Below are 21823 nucleotides of genomic sequence, written 5' to 3'. Positions count from 1 at the left end.
CTCACCCTTGGCCACGAGTCTCACGGTGCTAAGGCCCGAGCCCCCGGAGTCCTGTGAAGATGCGAGGACCACAGGTGGGGCAGCTGGAGTCTGGGTGGTGACGGGGAAGCCCGCTGGACCCCAAACCACGAGGCAGCTGGCGCAGAACACGGCACTGACGGGTGCAAAGCCTCAGGGTTGTTGCATCCTGCTCCCGGCCCCCCGGGGCCGAGTCAGGCAAAGCCACTGCAATTGGCCTCCTTCCTTCACCCATTAGTGCCCGGCGCTGAGCCCCACCGTCTTAAGCTAAGTCAGATGCCAGCAAACACCAGCCTCGATGCCATCGACCAGTCCTGGTACCAGGGACCACAGCAAGGCAGAGGTCAGGCCAGGGCAGACAGGCTCACGGGTCCAGGTCCCCGCTAGCGCGGCCAGCTACTGCGCACAGGCCAGCGGACGCCGCCAGAAGCTTTCCCTGCTCCTCTGCACATCCCTCTCGCGGCCGGCTTATCCCCGCGATACGCCACGTCTGGAGCGGGCTCCCCAGCCCTTTCCGTGGGATGCGACCGCGGCCTGTGACACCGGCTTGGCCCCTGAGCCCCGGGGCCCAGGAGACAGCTGTGAACCAAGGGGGCCGAACCCCGGCCCCGGACCAGCGGCCGCGTGCGATGAGGAGCAGCAGTGAGGAGCGCACGCAGCAGGAGGGCGTTTGCAGAAGGAGCGTTTATGTAACAGGGAGGGAGAAGCCGCGTGGAAAGGAGCAGCCTATTTTTATCAGGCGGCATAAGAACAGTTACGAAACAAGAAACCTCGGCTCTGAAACCGAGTGGCGGAGACAAGAAGGCGACGCGAGTGGCCTGCAGCCGGCGCGGGGAGCCCAGCCCGGACCCACTGAAGCCAGTGAGAATTCAACCCTTTCCTACCCCAGGGCGGGGTCCGTCGTGCAGCGGGGAGGGGGTGCGGGTGGCACCCCCCGAACCCAGGCTGCCCCGCCAGCGCCACGGCGCGCCGATCCCCCGCTTGCACAATGCCCGGCGTGCCAGGCCTCCCATTCTCCAGCCCCCAGGAGCCCTGCAGCTTGCATGTGAGACCAGATCAGGACAAACAAAATGCCCCGGAGCCTCTTCCCAGCTGCCACGTAGTAGAGAGGGCCTCCAAGAGATGCTGACGGAGGAAAGTTTCCACCTAACAAGATCCGAATCTGGGGCCCAGACAACAGCAGTGCAAGCACTCGATGCACGCGCTCCTCCTCCCTAGACCAGCGTGATGCCAGCCCTTTGCAAGGGAAAGACCACGCGCCTGAGGTGGCAGGCGAATAAGGAAGGGGTCACACTTGGAATCATTTTGACACGCATTTACCTTCAATTGTGGGGTCTGGTGTGCGGATGTGTGCATGGGGGGGGTGCGTGCGTGTGTGGCAGGCAAGTACGTGCAAGCTGAACTGCAGACCCTGCATGCATGCATCCCCGTGCCCAGTCCAGGAAGCGTGCCCGCAATGCCGCGCAGTGCAAGGTGGCCTCACCAGCACAGGACTGCCGTGCCCCCAAGCCCACAACCCAGCCACCGCCCTTACCAGCACCCAAATGCAACAAGCCCCGTGGCTGAGTGGGGTACCCAGCTCTCACCGCACTGGAAGGGGCCTCATCCCGAGGTCTGTTCAGCCAGCAGCTCCCCCAGGCCACAGACTCCAGGACTAACTGGATGCCAGAGGATCATAAAGAGGCCAACGGGAGGCAATGTGCTCCCCCCTGCTCCCCACGTCTGCTGCTCTGGGCTCTGACCCCTTCTTCCCCATCCTGACTCCCCGGTGCTAAAAGCCGACCCTCACCCTGGCGGCACCGCGGCTTTTCAGTCCTCCCCGGATGGATCCGGCCTGCTTGTGCAGCAGCGGTGCCAGAGAACAGCTTCATTTCCACCCCACTGTCTTCCTGGCACTATTTTTTCTTCTCTTCTGCAATTAAAGCAGCCCCCTTTGTCATGGCGAGGGGCCCACTGGGCTGGGGAGAGGGAGAAACCAGGAGAGAAGAGCCGGGCTGCTGCTGGAGCACCTGGAGCTCCCCTCTGGCCACGGCTCCCCAGGGCCTCCTGCTCCCACCTGCCCCTTTGCAACACAGCAGGCAAAGCCCCCTGCACGGAGTCCACTGGGAACGGGATTTGTACATAGCGCAAAAATGGATCCTCTGCCCCCGCCACAAACACGGTGACTAAGTACCTCACCAAGCAGCACGGCGAGTGCATCAGACGTTACCCGGCAGCCTCCCACAGCCAGCAGACATCCTCCAGGGCTGGCTGCCGGCCTGCTGGGACGGGCACTGTTGCAGGGCCTGAGAGCAGCGTGCATAGCAGTCACCTCTGGGGGGGACGCGGGCTGCTCCTGCCTTTGCTCCCCGAGGCCCTGTACCCGCTCACTGCAAGGATGCCGCGTGCAAGGTCTGCAGCCCGTGGCAGGGAGCAGCCGGGCTCACAGCTTCTCACACTGCATGAGCTAACCCGATGCTGTATCTATCTATAGCTAGAGATATATATACACACACACGCACACACACCCTTCTTCTCTGGGTTGAGAACCGGCTTTCATAGCTCAGCCCATGCCAGCTGACATGGTACCGGCAACTCCCCTGGGCCAGCCACGCACAGCACTCAGCAATCCCCTCCGACGAGTATGAATGCCCAAGGGGGTGTACTGCCCTGCAAGCAGAAGTGTGGAGTAAGCCCTGTTCCCCCCCATCACCCATCACACCCAGCTCCCCCCAAAATCAGCAGACCTGAGCCTGAGTCAAGAGCACTGGGCCAGGGACGCGGCAGCCAGCATCATTCAGCAGCCTGCTCCCAGGTCCTCGCGGGGGACGCTCTGACATCAAAGCCCCGGGGAGGATGCATGCGGCTCTGTGGTTCCCGGCAGAGCCCCCGTAGCCCGTAAGCGCGGCTGCTGCTGCTGCTCCAGCCTTCGCCATCTGCTTTGCACCCTAATTATAAACTGAACCAGAGCGAGCGCGCGGTCGCGATGACATCAGTGCAGCACAGCCCGGGAGGAGCCGGAGCCAGGCGCACAGGCTGAGCGGAGCCTGCCGGCTCGCTCTCCTCTGGTTGCCACGGACGCCAGGGACAAGGACCCATCCTGCTCGGTCCCCAACACGCCCAGGCCCAGTGTCCCAGCACAACAGCCCCACGCTCGCCATCAGCTGACACAGCTGGAGAGCGAACCATCGAGCCTCCCTGCCAAGCACCTCCTGAACGCCACGGAGCGGGGTGGCTTCCCAAGGCCCCTGTCCCGCCAGTGGGGCAACTACCGTATTTCCTGGCATACAACACACCCCAGAATAGAATACCCCATTTCTGAAAGATGAAAACAAATCTTTCCTTGCAGTAACCGAGGAGCAGCAGCGAGGGAGCAGAGCCTGCTCACCTTCTGTTCCCTGAGTCCCAAGATGATTTTACTTTCATTTTTGCCCATACCCAGTTGAAGCTGCTCCTCCTGTATTTCTTATAATGCACAAGAACATTTTCGGCACGTGTTTTTAGAGCGGGGGTCTTGTATGTGAGAAAATATGGTAATCCCCATTTGCCCTGAAGGGGAAACACAGAGAGCAGGCTTGCCCATGGTGGTGCCTGTGGGTGGGTCCAGGATTTTGAAAAAGGGGTGCAGCTGGCATAGTGCATCAATGCAACACATTTTTCTCCAGTTCAAGAAAAACTAGATTTCCTAATATGCACGGGGCCTGGCATTTATTGTGCAATTTAGGTTCAAAGCAAAACTGAATATAACTTTGCTGGAGTGTGCACTAATTTGCTAGGCTATATGTTAAATAAATAAATAAATAAGTGTGTGTGTGTGTGTGTGTGTGTGTGTGTTAGTTATATATTAAAAAACATGACCAACTAGGTAAAAACAGTCAAACCACACTGTTTCATTAGTTCTGTAGTCATACAAGTTAAATGCACATCTCTTACTCAGATTCATACTATAAACACTAGCCTTCTTGAGCATCCAACACTTCACTAGTATTCATTCCCACACCTGAGTTAATGTTCCTCTGAGTTAAAATTACCACACTCAAGTCCAGGTTTTTAGCTAGTGCTAAAACCAGCCCGCAGGGGCGTGAAGCAGAGGGAAGGCATTACTAGGAATGGCCAACAGACAGCAAAACTGCAGAAGAAAGGATAACTTGATTAATGAAACATCAAGACCACTGAGAAGGAGATACCGTGTTAGCACCTGTGGAGTGAGGAGGAATCAGGTAGAGGATATGAGCCATGACATCAATTTGCCCCTTCAGCACTGCCTGAATAGAAATGCCACTGCTGCTCCCAGGGAATTGGGTTTGGTTGAGCAGGAAACAAACTAGGGGGAGGTGCAATGGCACTGCTGAACCCCAGCCCTGGATCTGCTTCTGCAAAGAGCCATGGCCAGAGCCAGCCCCGTGCACAGAGCAGGCGAGGCGCAGCAGCATTCCTGCCACGGGTGGTCAGAGTAGTCGGGGGGGGGGGGGGGGGGGGGGGGGGGGGATGCACTGAGAAGCCACCATCGCTGCTGGGGCAAAAATATGACCAAGGGCTCGGCGCAAGCCCTGCCAGGAACAAGATGAGAAGTGAAATAGGCCAAAGGCAAAAGTGGAACTGACTCCGCTTCCCAGGGCAGAAGGGCTGAGACGGTGGCGCCAGGGCAGCTCTGGGACCTAAACTGAGCAAGCAAGGGGTGCAGGGCACGGGTCGGTGGGCCTGGCCTGAAGCCCACGGACCTCAGGAGAAGCTCCCCCTGCCTGCAAACTACAGGTGGCCTTTGCACAGGAGTGGCACCACAAAGCTCCTGACATCCAGCCTCCGTGCCCCGCTGGCCTCCCCCCCGGGCCTGGCCAGCCCCGCGCGCGTCCTCTCGGCATCTCACGTCCCATTAAATCAGGGGCGCGGGAATCCATGAGTCACAGCCGGGCCCCGAGCGTGCCAAGAGCGCTGAGCCCTTTCAAGCTGCCCATATTCACTGCTCCTCCGTTGCTCTGCCAGGAATTTGTGTTGTCATCCAAAATGCAATCGCCCCTGTGGGGAGGGAGGGAGGGAGCGGGGAGAAGCAGAAGAGGTCAGGGAGAGGATGGGAAAAACCCTGCATGCAACAAGGCCGTGTACGACTCAGAGCCCCCCATGCCCCAGGGCCTGCACCCGGGCACAGCCCCGCTGCCAAAACCTCCCAGGCTGCCCAGACGCTGCATGCTCAAAGGTGCGATGTCTGCTGCTGCGTTGTTCATGCATCGCGGCAGCATCACGCTGCCCCCATCACAGCCCCGTTGGCCGCAGCTGTCCCGGCAGGCATCGCTCCACCCTGGCTCTCCCGCATCCCAGCCTGCCCTTTCCATCCCGTGCGAGACCCTCGCTCCCTGTCCCAGCAGCTAGCACAGCACTGCCGGGCCCCCGTTACACGGCGGTCACCCTCCGCTCCAGAGCTGGCTGCATTTCAGCGGTAGATGAAGCAAGCCGTGCGCACCGCTGGTATGTCAGTGCAAGCATCCCGGCTGCCTGGAGCCCTCGGAGATGAAAGGTGCTAAAGACAACACTTTCACCACCCTCTGGCACCCTTCCCAGCATGGCCTATGGCAACAGGGCTCCCTTGGCCTCCTGTCACGTGAAATACCCACGCTGGGAGGGGCTGCAGGGGAAGGATTGCTTCCTGTTCCTCCTTGACAAAGCGGCCGATGCCCAGATGGAGCCAGGGAGCACTTGCCATGCGCTGCAGATGCATGCGTTCAGCCCATGAGAAAGCGAGGCAGGGAAAGGATCATCTCCGTGGAGACTTGCAAGACTCTTTGGCCTGACGGGACTGACTTGGCCACTGAATCAGATCCCTTGAAGTGCCCAGGTCGGAGGACGTAGGATCGTGGGAAAGTAGAGCTGGAAGGGACCTCATGAGGTCACATCTAGTCCAGCCCCTGCTCGGGGCAGGATCATCCCTGACTCAAGCATCCCAGCCAAGCGTCCATCCAACCTGCTCTTGAAAACTTCCAAGGATGGAGAATCCACCAGCTGTGCCAGTGCCGGACCACCCCCCCGTCAGAAAGCTCCTCCTCGTCTCCAGCCTAAGCCTCCTCTGCCGCAGCAAGAGGCTGTTTGTTGCTCCCAGTCCTGTTCCCCACAGCCAGAGAGACTTCCCCAGCTTCTCTTCTTGCAAACCTCTGCTGGGATCACAAGTCTTTGGAAAATCCCCTGGTCTCAGCTCAGCGGGCCGGAAGCGATGCGGTGCCGAGCTTCGAGCCTGAATTCCTCTCCTTCCGACCCAAGGCATGACCAGGTGTCCAGGGGCAGACACCCCCACGCCGGGGAGCACGCCGGCTCTCCACAAAATGCATCGCGGAGGCGAAGCGTCGATGCAACCCCAGCAGCTCCCCACCTGCCACGCGTCACCTCCCAGCCGCTCCAGGCCTGATCGATGTGGTATCGATGCTGCAACGTTTCACCTTCCCTCGCTGGGGAACAGGAGGCGGCAGCCAAGCGGGGTATTTATGGTGCTCTGAGACGCATCAGCTGCTGGCCTCAGAGCTGCTGGCCTCAGTCAAGGCCCATGAACGGCCCCGAAACCCACCGTGAAATCTCTGCTGCTTCTAGCAGGCGACACACGGCGCGGTTTGTCCCTGCTTCGCTGCTCGCACCGGGCTGAGAAGGACCAGATAGGCAGGGAGGGGATGCGCGCCCCTGGGTGCTCAGCTGGAAAGCCTCCCGAATAAGGACCAGCTCCAAACGCATGGCACCGCCAAGCCTTCTCATCTCAGAAGTCCTCAGCTCAGGGCCTGTTACACCAAGAGGGAAAGCGAGCTGGAAACAGGAAATCTTGCCAGAAAAACCATCTTCACCGGCTCTAGGGTGCGGGGAGCCTCTGGGACTCGTGGAAACCAGAGCCGTCCCCCAGGCTGACCCGCCATCCGGCGTGGCTCACCCGGCGGCTCTGCTGAAGCTTTGCATGCCCACGGGAAGATCCAGGATTAGCTAACGGAGAGCGAAGGAGGTCCTGGAGGAAGGAGCCCGCTGCGAATCCGAGAGGAAGGCCGGCCTGAGCCCGCTCGCTCTTCATGCGAGGGCCTACTGCACGATGCGTGCCCAGCGAGGGGCCGTGGTGCTGCAGACTCAGGGCAGCGGTGGGCCCCCCTGCGCTCTCCCGTGGGGCAGCCGGCAGGAAGAGGTCAGACGCGCAGCTCCACCTATTTCTGTGCCCAACAACCCGCCACGGCGCTCAGTAACCAGGCCCCCCAAACCAGGCCCGAGCTGGACCGCGACACGTCAGAACAGGGTTGCTCCACACCCTCCCCGCCCCCGGACACAGCCTCCGCAGACCCGGTGTCCCCAGAAGCCAAAAGGACACGGCCAACTTGAGACCCGGCTGGGCTCCTGTCTGCAGAAAAGCAGGGAGCCAGCCGCAGCTTCCTGCCCACCCGTCCCCCGCGCACACCAGCCCCTGCGGCTTCCGGCGACATTTTCTGCTTTGAAAGTGCTTCATTGTCTCTAGTCACCCGGCGCGACAGCATCGGGGACAGCGGCTCGCTGAAGAAACAGCGGAGCAGACCGGGCACCGCGGGGGCCAAGTGCACAAAACAAGCAGGCCGATGAAGCAGAGAGAACTGGGGTTTCCCCCCTCTCCTTTGATTTCTTTCCTCGGCGGTAATCAAGGGCGGGGGCCCGTTCCAGGAGCAGCCAGCAGAGAGAGGCAGACGCCGGCACGCGCTCGGGCCCGGGCCCGGGAGCTCCGGCTCCGCAGGCCCGGCGGGCCCTCGCGCCAGCGCCGGGAGCGCCGCCGGGCGGGGGCGGGGGCGGGGGCGGGGGCGGGGGCGGCGGATCGCCGGAACGCGCTTGCGGGGCCTTGCCGCCGCGCCGAGCCGTGCGGAGCAAAGCCGCGGTAGGACGGGGCTTTGACTTGGTGTTTAACGCCCAGCAAGCCCACCCCGGCTCGGGCTGCGGGATGCCCCGGCCCGCCCCTGGCTTTCCGCAGGACTCGGAGCGCGGTAATGAGCCTCAGGCCGGCGGTGGGAGCGGCTCGGCGCGCACCCGCGGCTTGGCGCCTCGCCCGGCGAACGGCCCGGCCCCCCCGGCCCCCCCGGCCCCCCCGGCCCGCGGCAGACACGCGTCCCGCCGCCTCAGCCGGCCCGGGGGCGCAGCGGGCTCGAGCATCCTCGCCCGGGGGCAAGACACCGGGAGGCGTCGGGGCTGCCCCAGCGGAGAAGTCACCCCCGCGCAGGCGGGCAAGGGCCTGCAGCAGACCCCGCGCAAACGCGCCCCCGCGGCAGCGACGCAACCGAGGCCACAAACCGCCGCTTACATAACAGCCCGCTCCCGGGCAGCACGGGCCCGCCGGGCCCCGGCACCGAGCAGCGCCGCCCGCGTCCCGCACTCGCCGCGAGAAGCGGAGGGGCCCTCGGCCCCCCGCCCGGGATGCCTGCTCCGGGCCCAGGCGGCGGGCCGCGCCCCGCGCCCGCGCGGCCCCCGCCGCGAGCCAGTGACGGCGAGCCCGCACGGAGGCGGCGGCGCCGGGCGCCTCCCTTCCCCGGGGCCGCGGCCGCCCGTCCCGCCGTGCCGCGCCGCGCCGCGCCGCGCCGCACTCACCCGAGTCGAGGTGGGAGCTGAAGGCGAAGCTGGGGTTGAAGAAGGACGACGACATGGCAGCGGCCAGCAGCGCGGCCCCCGAGCCCATGCCGGCCGCCCCGGGCTCAGCGCCGCCGCGCCGCCATCCTCCGCCGGGCGGGCGGGCGAGCCCGGTGCGGTGCCCGACGGACGAGCAGCCCCGCGCCCGCCGCCGCCCGGCTCACATGGCCCCGGCCGGGCCCCGCGCCGCGCCGCCGCCGCCGCCGCCGCCGGGAGCTGTTCCGGTGCTGACCCGCGCGCCCGCGCCCGCCGCCGCCGCCGCCGCCGCAGCCATCTTGCAGCCCCGCTCCGCGCCCGCGCCCGCGCTGCAGAGCCGGGGGGGCCGCTCCTGCCCCGCCCCTGCCCGCACGGGGGGCGCCCGCGCCTTCACCCGCCCAGCCCCAGCCCGCACGCCCGCTCCCCCCCCGCCCCTGCCCCGCAGAGCCGGGCCCCCCCGCCTTCACCCGCCCTGCCCCAGCCTGCACGCCCGCTCCCCCCCCGCCCCTGCCCCGCAGAGCCGGGCCCCCCCGCCTTGCACCCACCCAGCCCCAGCCCGCACACCCGCTCCCCCCCCGCCCCCGCCCCTGCCCCTGCCCCGCAGAGCCGGGCCCCCCCGGCCTGCACCCGCCCTGCCCCAGCCCCACAGAGCCGGGCCCCCCCCGGCTTGCACCCACCCAGCCCCAGCCCTGCACACCCGCTCCCCCCCCGCCCCTGCCCCTGCCCCGCAGAGCCGGCCCCCCGGCTTGCACCCACCCTGCCCCAGCCCGCACACCCGCTCCCCCCCCGCCCCTGCCCCTGCCCCGCAGAGCCGGGCCCCCCCGGCCTGCACCCGCCCTGCCCCAGCCCCACAGAGCCGGCCCCCCGGCTTGCACCCACCCTGCCCTAGCCCGCACACCCGCTCCCCCCCCGCCCCTGCCCCTGCCCCTGCCCCGCAGAGCCGGGCCCCCCCGCCTTCACCCGCCCAGCCCCAGCCCGCACGCCCGCTCCCCTCCTGCCCCAGCCCCACAGAGCCGGGCCCCCCCCCGCCTTGCACCCACCCAGCCCCACGGAGCCGGGCCCCCCCGCCTTGCACCCACCCAGCCCCAGCCCCACAGAGCCGGGCCCCCCCCGCCTTGCACCCACCCAGCCCCAGCCCGCACACCCGCTCCCCCCCCGCCCCCGCCCCTGCCCCTGCCCCGCAGAGCCGGGCCCCCCGGCCTGCACCCGCTCTCCCCGCGGCTTCGAGCTCAGGGACCCCCGACACCCAGGTGCCCCTAGCCACAGTGCCACCCCGCCCCTTTATCAAGCGACGGGCACCCACGCCGCCGGAGGGAGCCGGGCGAGCTCCCGCAGGTCTGGGGAAGGGCGGCAAGCCGCCGAGCCCACGGGGGGGCCCGCACACGAGCACGCGCCGACGGGGCTGGGAGGGGGCATGAGGAGGGTTCGCATCACACCGGACGGCAAGGAGCGAGTCGGCAGGGGGTCATTACTGACCGGCTCTCGCCACACACGTGCAACCAGGGCTTAAACTGAGCAAAAAGCAGTTCTCTGTCGCGCAGCGCGGCGTCCAAGCGGGGACCTCGGCGCCACCAGACGCAGAAGTCGAGTTCAGCCGGATTCCCGGAGGAAAGGGGCGTCGCGGGGAGGGCCCGGGCCCCGGCGGGACGCGGGAGACGGATCTAGGTCCGAGCCGGCCCGCGGCAGCCCCGCTGTCCTAGGCCGCGGGCGCCCGGCGCTGGCGCACGTGCGTCTGCTGCCGGGGCTGCGTCGCTGCTGCAGCCGGCCTCCGCGGGTCCCGGAGCACCGGCGGCCCGTGCCCGCTCCTGGCCTGCTGGCCCTGGCTCTCCGCCCTTCCCCCGGGGGGCGGGCAGCCGTTCTTCCGCGCAGCCGTGCCCTGGCCGCTGCCTTCAGAGGGCAGGAGCCGGGACCCAGCTTCAGCTCCGGGCCTGCCCCTCTAAGAGGAGTCATGGCACCCGCGCCTCAGTTTCCCTGCCTGTAAAATGGGAGGTGGCACTTACTTGTAGCCCGGGCTGGGAAGGGGGAGGGGAGCCTCGCAGCGGTGTCAGTCAAGAAGACTGACCACAGCGCACAAACGCCTGTCCCTGGGCCCGAGCCTGGCCGCCGCCTCGGCCCACGAGGGACGGTCAGCGCAGCCCCTGCAGGGGCAGCAGGGACCCCCGGCTTGGGGGGCAGCCCGGACACGGGGGGCGGACCTGGCGGCAGCATGCCCGGGTGACACGCCGCACAAGCAGCTTTCCTCGCGGGGGGCGCGCACGTCTTGGGGTTGGACTCAGCCCCCGAGCCCCGCAAGCTCCGAGCGGAGGATCTCCGGGCCTGGCCCCAGGCCTGAGCAGGCCCGGCGCGGCACGCGGCAGACAGCGCTGGCGCTGGAGAAACTGCAGCTGCTCGCGACTAACTGCCCCCCGCAGAGCCCGACCCCCCCGGAGCTCGGGACACCGCGGTTTTGGAGCCCCCCGCGGCCTGCCTTGGAGCAGGGCCCCGGGCTGGTGACAGGCACCGGGCCGCATGGGGCAGGCGGCACCGAGAGCAGCTCGCTGCGCGGGGGGCTTTCGGGGACTATCCCCCATGGCAGGGCCCCTGCCCACAGCAGTACCTTGAGGACCCCGGGTGGGGCCTGCAGTCACTCGCTGTTTCCCTCAGGAAAGCCCCCGCGCCTTGGGCCGAGGCTCCCACACTCCCCCTGCAAGGAGCCTCTGGGTTGGCAGCAGCTCGGCCTGCAGCGGGGTCTGCAGAGGCGCCGGGCTCCTTCCGGGCAACCCTACGGCCACGATTACAGAGATCGGGGCTGGAGCTTTGTCTCCCCCACGCACCCCCAGCCCCTCGCAGCGAGCCCTGGGGTCACGCAGAACCAGGCTCCCCTCCCCGGCACGGCCCCACAGTGCAGGACCGCTCCGGATGCGAGGCTACGCTGCCCCTTGCCATGAGGCGGGGGGGGGTCTGCTCCAGAAACCAGTGCAGGAGCGAAGGAGCAGCCCGCCCGAGCTGTGCAGGGCGTCGAGCGGGGAGCCCGGGAGCCCCGGCTCCCCTGCTCCGTCACTGAAGTCTGATCTCCGCCGCGCCGGGGAGCGGGTGGCGGCCCTGTGCCGAGCTGCCTGTGAGGACCAAGGCCCGGGCACGGCGGCTGGCAGGGGGGACATCCCACTGGGATCCCGGGGAGGTCACCTCCCGCAGCACGGCGGGGGGCCGGCAGAGAAGCAAAGCAGGGGCCACTTGCTTGGTGGCTGCAGGAGCTGAGTCATACTCGGCCTAAATTTAACTGGGAGGGGGGAGCTCGGTGAGAATAGCCATCAATTATCACCCACCAGCTGGTGCCTGCCAGAGACTCCCAGGGCACCCTGTGGTGCCAGAGGCTGGGACCATGCGGCTGGGATCGGCACTGGGGCTGTGCCCTGCTCCTTGTCTCCACCCTGCAGCTCTTCAGAGGATGGCGCCGGTGTCCCCAGGGGTCCTGAGCACCGCACTCCTGTCCTGGATACAGGACTCGCCTGTTTTTGCTCCATGCAACTTGCCCGGGGCAGCAGATGGGCCTTCTCTTGCTTTCACAGGGGCACGGGGCTCCCTCCAAAGGGTCTTCTCCATCCTGAGCCTGCCCTGCGCACTGCCAGCTCCAGGCCCCGGGTCAGCGGGTGCCGGAGGAGGCTGCCTTGCTGGTTCTGGGGTGCAGAAGAGCTGCTGGAGCACAAGTCGGACTCCCCAACCAGCCCAGCCGCAGTGGGAGCCAGGGGTCCTGAACCCACATCTCAATTTGCATTCCCTCTTTGTTGCCAGAAAATCCCCTGCAAAAATAAAACAGGCCTTTGCGGCTCAGCCCAAGCCCTCGGGGAGGTTGTGCCCCCGTCAGCTCAGCATCACCCCCGCCGGCTCGGACAGAGCCACGCGGTGCCGTGCCTGGGCACCCAGAAGCACAGGGGGCTGTCGGGCCGGGGAGACCCTCCAGGGCTGGAAAAGGAGCTCGGTGTCGTGGAGGTGTTCATGGGGGTGCCCCCCCATGCCAGGCACATCTGCCAGCACAGGGCACGTCTGTCTGCAGAGGCAATGCCAGCGGTGCAATGGCCAGGGCCCCGCGGCGGGCTCCCCTCTGGGTGCCTGCCCTGCGAGCCAGGCCTGCCGCGCGATGCCGCATCCCGGGCAAGCCGGTCCGCGAGGCCGTGGCGTCTGGTGACTCCGAGCTCGGCGCTCAGCAGCAGCCCGGCTGCGACTCCAGAAGCCCCTGGGATGGAGAAGCTCCCTCCCCTGCGCTGCCGGTCGCCTGCCAGGCTTTGCCGTGGCTGCTCCGCTCCAGGAGAACCCGAGCCGCCTCCTGCCGACGTCTTGAAAGGGCCCAGGAGAGCGGCTGAGCCCGACAGGTGCAGGTCTCTGGAAATAGCAAGCCCCAGCGCTGGCTATAAAAGCCGGAGGCGTGCTCAGCGCCCCCAGAACTCGCCGAAGCCCCGCTCGGGAAGGAGCCGCTCAGGACACCTGTGCCAGGTAAGCCCAGAGGAGCGGGGACGAGCGAGGCCTAAGAGCATCAGTGGATGCTTCTGCAAGGAAACGAGGCCAAGGGCAGTCCAGAAAGGGCCCAGCACTGGGTGCAGACGTGAAGAGCGAGGGCCTGCCCAGCAAGGCCGTGCCAGAGAGGCCGGCGTCCATCTGTCCAGGGCCGGGGGTGCTCTCCCAGCCGGCGCTCTGAGCCAGGAGGCTCCCCTGCTCCCTGGGTGCAGACGGGGCAGGCTCCCGCTGGCTGCACCAGGCCCCAAGCAAAGTGACTCGGTGCGGGGAGCCGGGGCCGTGGGCTCAGAGCCACGCAGGGAGCATTTCTGCGCCACCCGCCGGGCAGGCACGCTCTGGATATGTGGTGTGGAGGAAGGTGCTTGCGCCAGAAGTTTTTGCGCCTATAACCGTGGCTAGCCAGAAGCCCGGGGCAAGGGATTCGGCTCCCCCGCAGCATCCAGAGAGAGGCAAGGCAGCAAGAGCAGGAGCCCAGCTGCAGGCAGCATTGGCGCTCGGGCCCCCCGTGCCCGGCGCAGAGCCCCAGCCGAGCTCCGCTCTCGCCCGGGGGGCCGAGCCCCGAGCCGTGGCAGCTCGTTAGATCGCGGTGCGGCCCGAGCGACGGCAGTAGCTGGACAGCAAAGAGGAGGAAGGAGACGCTGCCCGGCGCCTCGGGGGAAGAGCAGGAGCTCCGCGGTGCCCCCCAAAGCCGGGCGCAGCAGAGCTGCGAGCCCCCGGGGCCGCGTGGGCCTTTCAGAAATAGCCGCCCGGAACCGGAGAGCCCGCTGGGAGGCCCGAGCTATTTCGGCCGAGCGTAACCCTAGAGCGGCTCCGCATCACAAGATGCTGCCCCGGGAACAGAAGAGTCCCAGAGAGGAGGGAGCCTGCTGCAAAACAACAGCCGAGCCCCTGAAATAACCCCGCTGCCCCGGGCAGGGAGGGGGGGCTGGGGCAGCAAGGCGGAGGGTGGCGAGAAGCAGCCCCTCCCCCCGGGGAGGCAGGGGAAGGTCCCCGGCGCACAGAGGGCCAGGCCTGCGGGCTCCAGACGGGCACCGTCACGCGCTGCGCCACCTTGGACGAGTCTGCCCTGGCCTGTCCCGTGAAGCGGGCACGTCCAGGGGGTGCTGAAGCCAAGCGTCCCCCGGGGCCGGCCGGGCAAAGGGCCGCGCGCACCAGGCGCGGGGGCAGGCTGCAGCCAGCAGCCGGGAAAGGTCACGCGTAAAATGACCCGGCCATCCGTGCTCAGCCGCCGTAAACATGGGGGTGCGGGAGCGCGCCGGGGCCACCTGCGCTGGCCGATCTCGCGCTGCGGCTCCAGGCACCGGGGCGTGCGACTGGGCCGCGCTCCCCCCTCTCCCGGGAGCCTGCAAGCACCAGTGCTGCTCGGCGGCACCCTGAGCCCAGCAGCAGGCCCAGCCCCGGGGCCGACGACATCCTGTGCGGCTGCCATCTGCACCCCGAGGGGCTGGGGGCCACGGGCCTGCTGGGTGAAGTAGCGGGTGCCACAGGCGGGCAGGGAAGCATGACAGGGGCACGCCAGCCCCATCCGTGGCACCTGCGGGGCCTGGGCCTGGCCCCAGACGCGCTCTGCTGCAAGGTGAGAGTTCAGCCACCCCGGGGCAGCCCCAGTGCCAGGCACAGGCAGGGTCACAAGCATCTCCAGAGGCAGCCAGGGCTCGAAACTCATGCACGGGCTCCCTCCGTGCGCAGCCAACGTCCCCGTCTGCCCAGTCGGCTCCAGCCAGCACAGGCCCAGCTGCAGGACCCGGTCCAGCACACCCGGGGAGCAGGGAGTCCCTGGAAGAGCGACTGGACCTGACACGGGGTCTTCAGACAGCAGCTCCTTTAGCACAGCAGGGAAGCCCCCAGGGTCTGTGCAAAGCTCCCAGAGGCTGGGGTGCGTGGTGGGGGTAGAGGAGCCCATGCGCCCTGCTCCTTGCTCAGCTCCGCGCTGGAGACCACGGGGCACTGCTGCCCTACCTGCTGGGTGCAACTCCTGGGGTCCCGGCTCCTTCTCCGGGGGGATCACTGCCAGAGCCTGCCTGCACCCACCCCCAGGCAGCTTCATCTCCCTGCGCCCATTAAAGATCACGGGGACATCAGACAGGGGAGCTTGGGAGGTGCCTGGTGCTGGGGGAGGGGGTCTCTGGGGCAGGAGCTGGCTTGCTTTCCCCAGGGGCAGAGCTGGGCAGCAGGGAGAGCAGGGTCGTGCTCTAAACACCCTACAAAGCAGCACGGCCTCTTCCCACGCCCACGAGCAGCGCCCTGCACGGAGGCCTGGCCGGCACCGACGGGGCAGCAGTGGATCGGGGCAGGAGAGGGCCGCACTGCGGTGCCCGGGGCTTGCCTCTGGAGCAGCCAGGGCCGGCTGCGCTCCCCCGGGCACAGCAGCCTCCCTGCGACCGCCGGGGCCATGCCGTGAGCGGGGAAGCGCCAGGCAGAGCCCCGGGGTCAGGGGGCGCCGGCCTCCGTGCTCCTGGCTCTGCCGGCGGAAAGCTTCCTTCCCCGGATTAACAGGCGGCAACCCGGGGAGCCGGATTGTCCCTGGGTGCCGAGCTGCACGCGGGACCCTCCCTCCCCAGCCCCCCGCCCGGCCGGAGCAGGCCGGACGCACCTGCAGGCCCCGGGGGGGCAGGGGACGCCGGGCCCGGCTCCCGGCACCGGTGACCGGCAGCTACCGTCGCCCTGCAGGATGGAGGATGATTTCCCCAGCCAGGTCAAGAAGGTGGCGCTGGCCATGGGCACGTCGCTGACGGACAAGGACATCGACCTGCTGCCCACGGACATGCGGCACCACGGTACCGGGGGCTGGGCTGGGCTGGCCGCGGGGTCCGGGGGGAGCCCAGACGTAGCAGCCGGGCTCTGCAAGGAGAGCAGGTCTCTGCTCTGGGCCCGGGCTGGGCTGCTCCGCGTGCTGCGCCCTTTGCTGTCCCCTCCACCCCTTCGCCTCTCTACCTGCAGCCTCCTTCAACTACACCAAGTTCTTCGAGTACATGCAGAAGTTCCCGACGGCGGGCGGGCGGGAGGAGCACATCCGCAAGGCCTTCCAGATGCTGGACAAGGACAACAGCGGCTTCATCGAGTGGAACGAGATCAAGTAACTGCCCCGGGCCCAGACCCCGCTCCCGGCGCCTCTTGGCAGGGCCCTGGGCACCCACGCGTGTGGGGCTTTGCTCGGCTTCCCACCTCTGCCGCGCTGCCAAAGCAGCCGTGGGTCGCGGAGCACTTGCTTCGCAGACCTCCCTTGTCCCCCGTCCCCGGGGCCGGGTGGCAGCCTCCTGCCCTCCCCTGAGCTGGTGCCTTCTGCCTCGCAGGTACATCCTGTCCACCGTGCCCAGCAACATACCCGTGATGCCCTTATCGGACGAGGAGGCCGAAGCCGTGATCCAAGCAGCCGACACGGATGGGGACGGGCGCATTGACTTCCAAGGTAGGGGCAGCCAGGCGGTGAGCCCGACAGCCCCTTGCTCCCTGCAGCTCGTGTCCGCGGAGGGCCGGCGTGGCCGTGCACCGTGGCAGGCTCTGAGGACGTGCCGGGGAGCTGAAAAGGCTCCCGAGCCCCCAAGGCAGGGCTGGAGCCCCCCCAGCGGAGAAGGGGTGGCCAAGCCCCGCCGCCCACGCCACCCCTCTCGCCTTCCCCTTGCAGAGTTCTCCGACTTGGTCACGAAGGAGAAGTTTCCCAAGAAGTGAGGTGGGAAGAGGGACGGGAGCGACGACTGCCCGGCGCCTCCTGCTTCGCGTGCAGACCCCGCGTACACGGACGCTTGGCCAGTGGCCTGTAGACTACAACCCGGCTGCGCGGCACGGCTCAGGGGCTTGGTGGGGGTGAGGGTGGGGGGAGCGGGGCGGGGGGGCGCAGCTGCTCCTGGCGTGGAGGGGAGGGCCGGGGCCGGGTAGGACAGCTGGGCACGTGCCCCAGCCCTTGCATGGACCTTGCCTGCTTCCCGCGCGAGGCGGCAGCCCCCAATAAAGGCTCCGCCGGTGTTATCTCACCCCTGCCCTCTGCCTGCGCCCACCAGCCCCGGAGCAAGCAAGACTAGGGGCAGCCATCACGCCAGGGCACAGAGCGGAGCCCGGGACCCCCGCCAAGCCGCGCTCCCCCCGCGCGGGTGTCCAGCAGCCCTGCCCGGAGCCTGCCAGCTCGCGCCGCGTTCCCGCCGGGTCAGTCTGTGTCGGAGAATAATCCCCGAGGCGCCCCCGGGCCCGGACCAGACACCAGATGTGGCCGTGACCCCCTACCCGCCCACCCCACCTCTGACCTCTCCCCCAGCGCATGCTGGGCTGACTCCTAGCTAATAGGTCCCGATGATCCCTGCTAATCCGCTGGCAAAGAGCGGCCTCCTTAATTGGGGATCTTTAGCCGAGCTCATTAGTGCTGCGCTGCCCTTTCTAAGCCCCGGCCGGCCAGCAGGGAAGCTTTCGGCTGGGGGCTGCAGGAAGCACAGGGAACCTAGTGCACCAGCCGGGTGTGGACTTGGGTGTTTATTCATGGCCAAAGCCCCTTTCAGAAAAGGAGGGTGGGGGGCTGGCGATTCTGGGGCACTGCCAAGCCACCCCTGGGCAGTGCCAGCCCCACCCACTGCAGGGGAGGGCAGAACTCAATGTCACACAACTGGTGCACCCATTCCATAGAGGGGGAAACTGAGGCAGAGCACTCAAGGGACCTGCCTCTTGCCCCCCTTGAACACGGCTGGGCGCGCTGGACCTCAGACATGAGCTCTGACCTCTGTCCTTTGCAGAGCGGGCAGGTGCCCCCAGGGGACCGGTCCAGCGGGGCTTTGCCAGGGTAGCCACCGGCCCGCACAATGCAGTGGCGCCGGCTGTGCCCCCGGCGTCCTCCGGGGCTGCGGTGTCTCTATGGCCCCCGCGCCATGACCCAGCGCATTCCTGGCAGTCAGCCTCGCGTGTATAACGTCAGGAGCCCGCTGCGCTGCAGCCGCTGCCAGAGCCGCAGCTCCAGCGGCATGTCGTGGTTGAGGTAGAAGGACATGCTCTTGTGCACCCGGTCGTAGTAGTGCTCCGAGAAGGCCGTGTAGTTGGGGGTCAGGAACCCGTAGGCGCTCACCTGCGGGGGGGGACAGCAAGCCCAACACTGCAGGGGAGCCCGCGGGGGTGATGGGACATGCCCGGCCCTTTTCTGACCTGGCACTATCCGCTCTCCCATTGCATCCCCCAGAGGCAGCCAGGCCAAGCAAGCAGGGCAGGACCCCTGCAGACATGCCCCGTGCCAGTGCTGCATCCGTGGCACAGGCACCCACGGGGTTCACACGGGAGCCGTGCTGGGATGCGCAGGGGCCCGCTGGCCACGGAGACGCCGCACGGCCCTGGAGCAGGGGGTGCAGCGTGCCCCAGCACCGGGCAGTGCCCGAACCCCTGCAAGGCGGGGGCAGAGCAGGACCCCACAGCCAGAGGGAATGGGCGTGTGGGGGCAGGCTGTACCTCATCACACACGTGCATGGCGGCCAGCAGCATCACGGCCCCGGTGGAGGGGCGGTACACCTTCCAGTGCAGGGACCGCACCGTCTCAGAGAGGAGGAATCTGCGATGGAGCAGATGCAGGGTGTTTCCTGTTGCTAGGAAACCTTCACCACGGCAACCGTAGGCGAGGATGCCAATGCCACCCCGACCCAGACGCACTCCCCAGGAGCATTCGTGGCGACCTGGGCAGGGGGTCCCTGGGGAGTGACGGCCTGGCAGCACGGGCACGACCGGAACTGCCCTGCCCCGTGGGGCTCTCACCGGTTCCGGAGGTAGCGGATGAAGTCGGGGTGCAGCATCTTGAACTTCTCTGCCCTCAGGTCCTCTCCGAAGTACTGCTGGGGCCTGCGGGAGCACAGCAGAGCTGGCTGGGGGGGCCCAGCCATGTCCCCCCACCCCAAGGAGGCCACCACACCACGTGGCCGCAGAAGCTCCCTGTGGACAGGTCCCCACGACGGGGCAGAGCAGACTAGCCCGCCCCGCATGGATACGAGTGTGGCCTGGAGCCCCTGCGATATCTGCTTGGGGAGGGGGGCACTCAGACCCTGCGGCCAGGGCACGCACTGGCTCACCCTGGGGCTTGAACATCTGGGGAACACTCCCCTTCCCCAAAAGACTCACCGAGCACCCTTGTCTTGGCCTTGGTCCACGGGGCTGCGGGTCACGGCCGCCCGGAGCAACAGGTAATCGCGGTCGTGGTCCGGGAGGAAAAGGTACCTGGTTTCCTGCGGCAAAGAGCCCGGGAACAATTAACACCGTCCAGACATAATTAACCAGGCCCGGCCTTGCCTCCCTGGCCCTGCAGTGCCCCCAGCTCCTTGGCTTTGGTCTGCGATGGGAGGAGGTTGGCGGCTGTGCCCAGCCCGAGTGGGGGGCTTCACTGGGGACAGGTGGAGGACAGACCCCAGCAACCCCTGGAGCCGCCTCCGCAGCTTCTGCTGCCCGGCAGCTGGGATGTGGGCTGGGGTAGGCACTGACGGCTCGGGGGGGGGGGGGGCCCCAAGAAGGGGATGAAAACCTCTGGGGATCCACAGGGCTTCGATGAAGTCCAGCTCAGAGCAAAGTGGCATGCCCAAGGTCACCCAGGCAGACAGTGGCAGAGCCAAGAGAGGAACCCAGGAGTCCCAACCCTGAGCGAGCGCTCCAGACTACATTGCCTCCCCCTGCCCAGTGCGCCCTTCACCGGTGTCCGTGGCGGCTGCTGGAAGCCGTTGGCAGCATAGTTATGCAGCGCGTTCATCATGGTGTTGGTGGAGAAGCCATAGAAGGACGTCCGGTCCCCCACGTCGCGCTCGAAGCCCGCGGTGATGGCACCGTTCATCCTGCAGGGATGGGGAAGGGGCCAGTGAAGAACCTGCGAGGGCCACGGGGCCGGGGCCGTGCCCGAAGCTCCCCCGCGAGCTCCCACCTGAACACGTAGTCGTGCCGGTTGATAGTGGCCCCCATGCCGGAGCCGTTGAGGATGCCGCCGGTGCCCACCACGGCACAGCGGATGCAGGAGGGGTCACCAGGGCCCCGGGCCTCAAACAGGCGTGCGTTGGCCGAGGAGTTGAGCAGGCTCAGAGCATCTCGCAGCACTGAAACCACACGCCAGAGAGAGGGGCTGGGTGAGCTGGAGGAGCCCCGCGGCAAAGCCCATGCGTGGCACATGGATAGACACCCGGGCCCACCGAGCTCTCACCAGGCCAGGAAACCTCCTGCCAGCCAAAGGCTCCGTGGTACCTCCGCAGACGCTGGTACTCGGCCTCCTCGGCGTGCCGCGACCACTGCAGCACGGGGATGGTCTCCAGGAAGATGCTGCCGAACTCGGTGCTGCGGATCCTCTTCCGGATGCTGCTGGGGCATCCCTGGGCCAAGCAGCCAGGCAGGGCGTGAGTGCAGCAGCAGGCAGCTCCCACCCCAGCCCTGCCAGCCCCAGGCTCCCCGGGCAGGGACGTAGCCCCCGTCCCTGCACAGACTGTACCGAGCTCTGGTATGTCCTATCCTGTCCGTACTGGTCCCCGAGGAACGACTGCAGCACGGGGCGGGGCGGGGAGACGGTCCTCATGCTGGCTTTGGGCTCCAGAGTGCCAGCCCAATACCTGGCACGGAGAGAGGAGGGTTCAGGGCACGGGCATCCCTTGGGGGAGCAGGCCGCTGTGATGGCCCAGCCAAGGCTGATGCCCAGAGGCAGCTCCGTGCTGCAGGGCCCCCGGGGCTGGGGAAGCTGCACCGGCTTTTATGCAAGTCGAGAGCCAGTCAACAGCTTCTCTTGCACTTCAAAGCCTTGCCGGAAGGAGAGGAGAGAACAACTTCCTTCCCCGTTACTCTCTGCTCTGCTGCGGGGAAGGGCAGGGTCAACGCTGGGACCCACCCAGAGGAGAGCTGGGTGCCAGGTGCAGGCCTGAGCCCTGCCAACTCCTCCCGTGTCGTGTCGCACCGCTCATCCCCCAGGCCCAGGCTCGGGGCAGCCGCGTCCTTCGCACGGCTCCACATCCAGTCCCCAGAGCCGTGCCAGCCTGGTGCCCGCAGCTCAGGTGAGCCCAGGACAGCCCCGCTGGCACGGGGCAGGACCCTAACGGGCTGCAGGCAGACTCCGCCGTGCCCCGCTGCTTCCTACGTGCAGGGCAGCGCGGGCACAAACCAGACGCTGGGCCGTGCCGTCCCCTGGGGTCCCCGGGATCCGTCAGGGCTTGCTAGGCAGCAGGACAGACCCCTGCAGAAACTGGAGGGAGCTTTGCAGTCAGGCCTGGCCAGGAAGAGAACAGTGCCTCCCTTCCTTCCCTGCTATGGAAGTCGCACAGGATATCTGCTTGCAGAGAGCCTGGGGCTGGGCCAAAGCAGCAAAATGCCCCCGGTCCTGTGCAGCTCAGCCCAGAGCCAGGCGCAAACCCCGTTGCCGCGTCCCGGGAGCCCCAAGAGGGGCCTTTACCTGTGGGAGAGGTGCAAGGAGCTGCCCCAGCATAACACCAACACCAGCAGAGCAGTGCATGCCAGGAGACCCAGCATGGGGAGGCTGCAGAGGCAGGCCCTGGGGTGAAAGGAGCTGCAGGCACGGGGCCAGGACTTGGGTGAAACCGCTGCTCGAAGCCACCTCATTGCTGCCCTGCTCGGGTGCAGACACAGCCCATCAGCACCTGGAAAAGTCGGCATGGGATGCTGCCCCCACCGTGCCCCCATCTTGAGACAAGCCCCATGCCTCTGTGCAGGCAGCAGAGACCTTTGGGCTGGGTGGGAAGGGAGAGACCCGTGAGCCCGAGCCCGGTGGAAGAAGGCAGAAGCGTGCGGTGGGGAACGGCCCCCAGGTGCCGGAGCACGAGCCGCG

The 21823-nt window shown here is 67.3% G+C and overlaps 3 protein-coding genes across 5 annotated transcripts in view; 1 reads left to right on the top strand and 2 right to left on the bottom strand.

Annotated features, from left to right (window-relative positions):
• LMTK1 (lemur tail kinase 1) overlaps window positions 1–8917 on the bottom strand; it is a 40480-nt gene extending 31563 nt beyond the window's left edge. For both annotated transcript variants that reach the window (XM_090060157.1, XM_090060158.1), the window contains exon 1: window positions 8557–8917. In XM_090060157.1, the coding sequence (XP_089916283.1) occupies window positions 8557–8644 (88 nt within the window). In that variant the 5' untranslated portion in view covers window positions 8645–8917. The remainder of the gene's footprint in view (window positions 1–8556) is intronic.
• Window positions 8918–13016: 4099 nt separating this feature from the next.
• PVALEF (parvalbumin like EF-hand containing) lies at window positions 13017–16968 on the top strand. Its single transcript, XM_090059950.1, has 5 exons — window positions 13017–13041; window positions 15733–15839; window positions 16003–16138; window positions 16356–16471; window positions 16688–16968. Exons 2-5 carry the CDS (start codon window positions 15734–15736, stop codon window positions 16729–16731), a joined length of 402 nt encoding a protein of 133 aa, XP_089916076.1. The 5' UTR covers window positions 13017–13041; window position 15733; the 3' UTR covers window positions 16732–16968.
• A 541-nt stretch (window positions 16969–17509) lies between these two features.
• Window positions 17510–21597, bottom strand: LOC149859131 (alpha-N-acetylgalactosaminide alpha-2,6-sialyltransferase 2-like). Of its 2 annotated transcripts, none has more exons than XM_090058914.1 (9): window positions 21431–21597; window positions 20483–20600; window positions 20201–20366; window positions 19928–20096; window positions 19703–19841; window positions 19141–19244; window positions 18781–18864; window positions 18481–18580; window positions 17510–18106 (listed from the first exon to the last, which is right to left on the bottom strand). In XM_090058914.1, the coding sequence occupies exons 1-9, from the start codon at window positions 21595–21597 to the stop codon at window positions 17936–17938; spliced, it is 1218 nt and encodes a 405-aa protein (XP_089915040.1). In that variant the 3' UTR covers window positions 17510–17935. The 2 variants fall into 2 exon arrangements, with proteins under 2 accessions (XP_089915040.1, XP_089915041.1); XM_090058915.1 differs by lacking the exon at window positions 21431–21597 and adding an exon at window positions 20873–21004.
• Between the last annotated feature and the right edge of the window lie 226 nt (window positions 21598–21823).

Source organism: Crocodylus siamensis, chromosome 8 (genome assembly GCF_052110815.1).
Source record: "Crocodylus siamensis isolate JL-2025a chromosome 8, ASM5211081v1, whole genome shotgun sequence".
NCBI classification, from domain to species: Eukaryota; Metazoa; Chordata; order Crocodylia; family Crocodylidae; genus Crocodylus; species Crocodylus siamensis.
The sequence above is the reverse complement of the archived record's forward strand: the minus strand, read 5'-3'. Positions and strand labels throughout refer to the sequence as shown.

Excerpts from the sequence above, each read along its gene's own strand:
- PVALEF (XM_090059950.1), top strand. The coding sequence starts at position 15,734 with ATGGAGGATGATTTCCCCAGCCAGGTCAAGAAGGTGGCGCTGGCCATG. Across the intron at positions 15,840-16,002 it reads CACGGACATGCGGCACCACG|CCTCCTTCAACTACACCAAG; the intron begins GTACCGGGGGCT and ends CTCTACCTGCAG. Across the intron at positions 16,472-16,687 it reads CGGGCGCATTGACTTCCAAG|AGTTCTCCGACTTGGTCACG; the intron begins GTAGGGGCAGCC and ends TTCCCCTTGCAG.
- LOC149859131 (XM_090058914.1), bottom strand. The coding sequence starts at position 21,597 with ATGAGGTGGCTTCGAGCAGCGGTTTCACCCAAGTCCTGGCCCCGTGCC. Across the intron at positions 20,601-21,430 it reads TCCTTGCACCTCTCCCACAG|GTATTGGGCTGGCACTCTGG; the intron begins GTAAAGGCCCCT and ends TCTCCGTGCCAG. Across the intron at positions 20,367-20,482 it reads ATAGGACATACCAGAGCTCG|GGATGCCCCAGCAGCATCCG; the intron begins GTACAGTCTGTG and ends TGCTTGGCCCAG.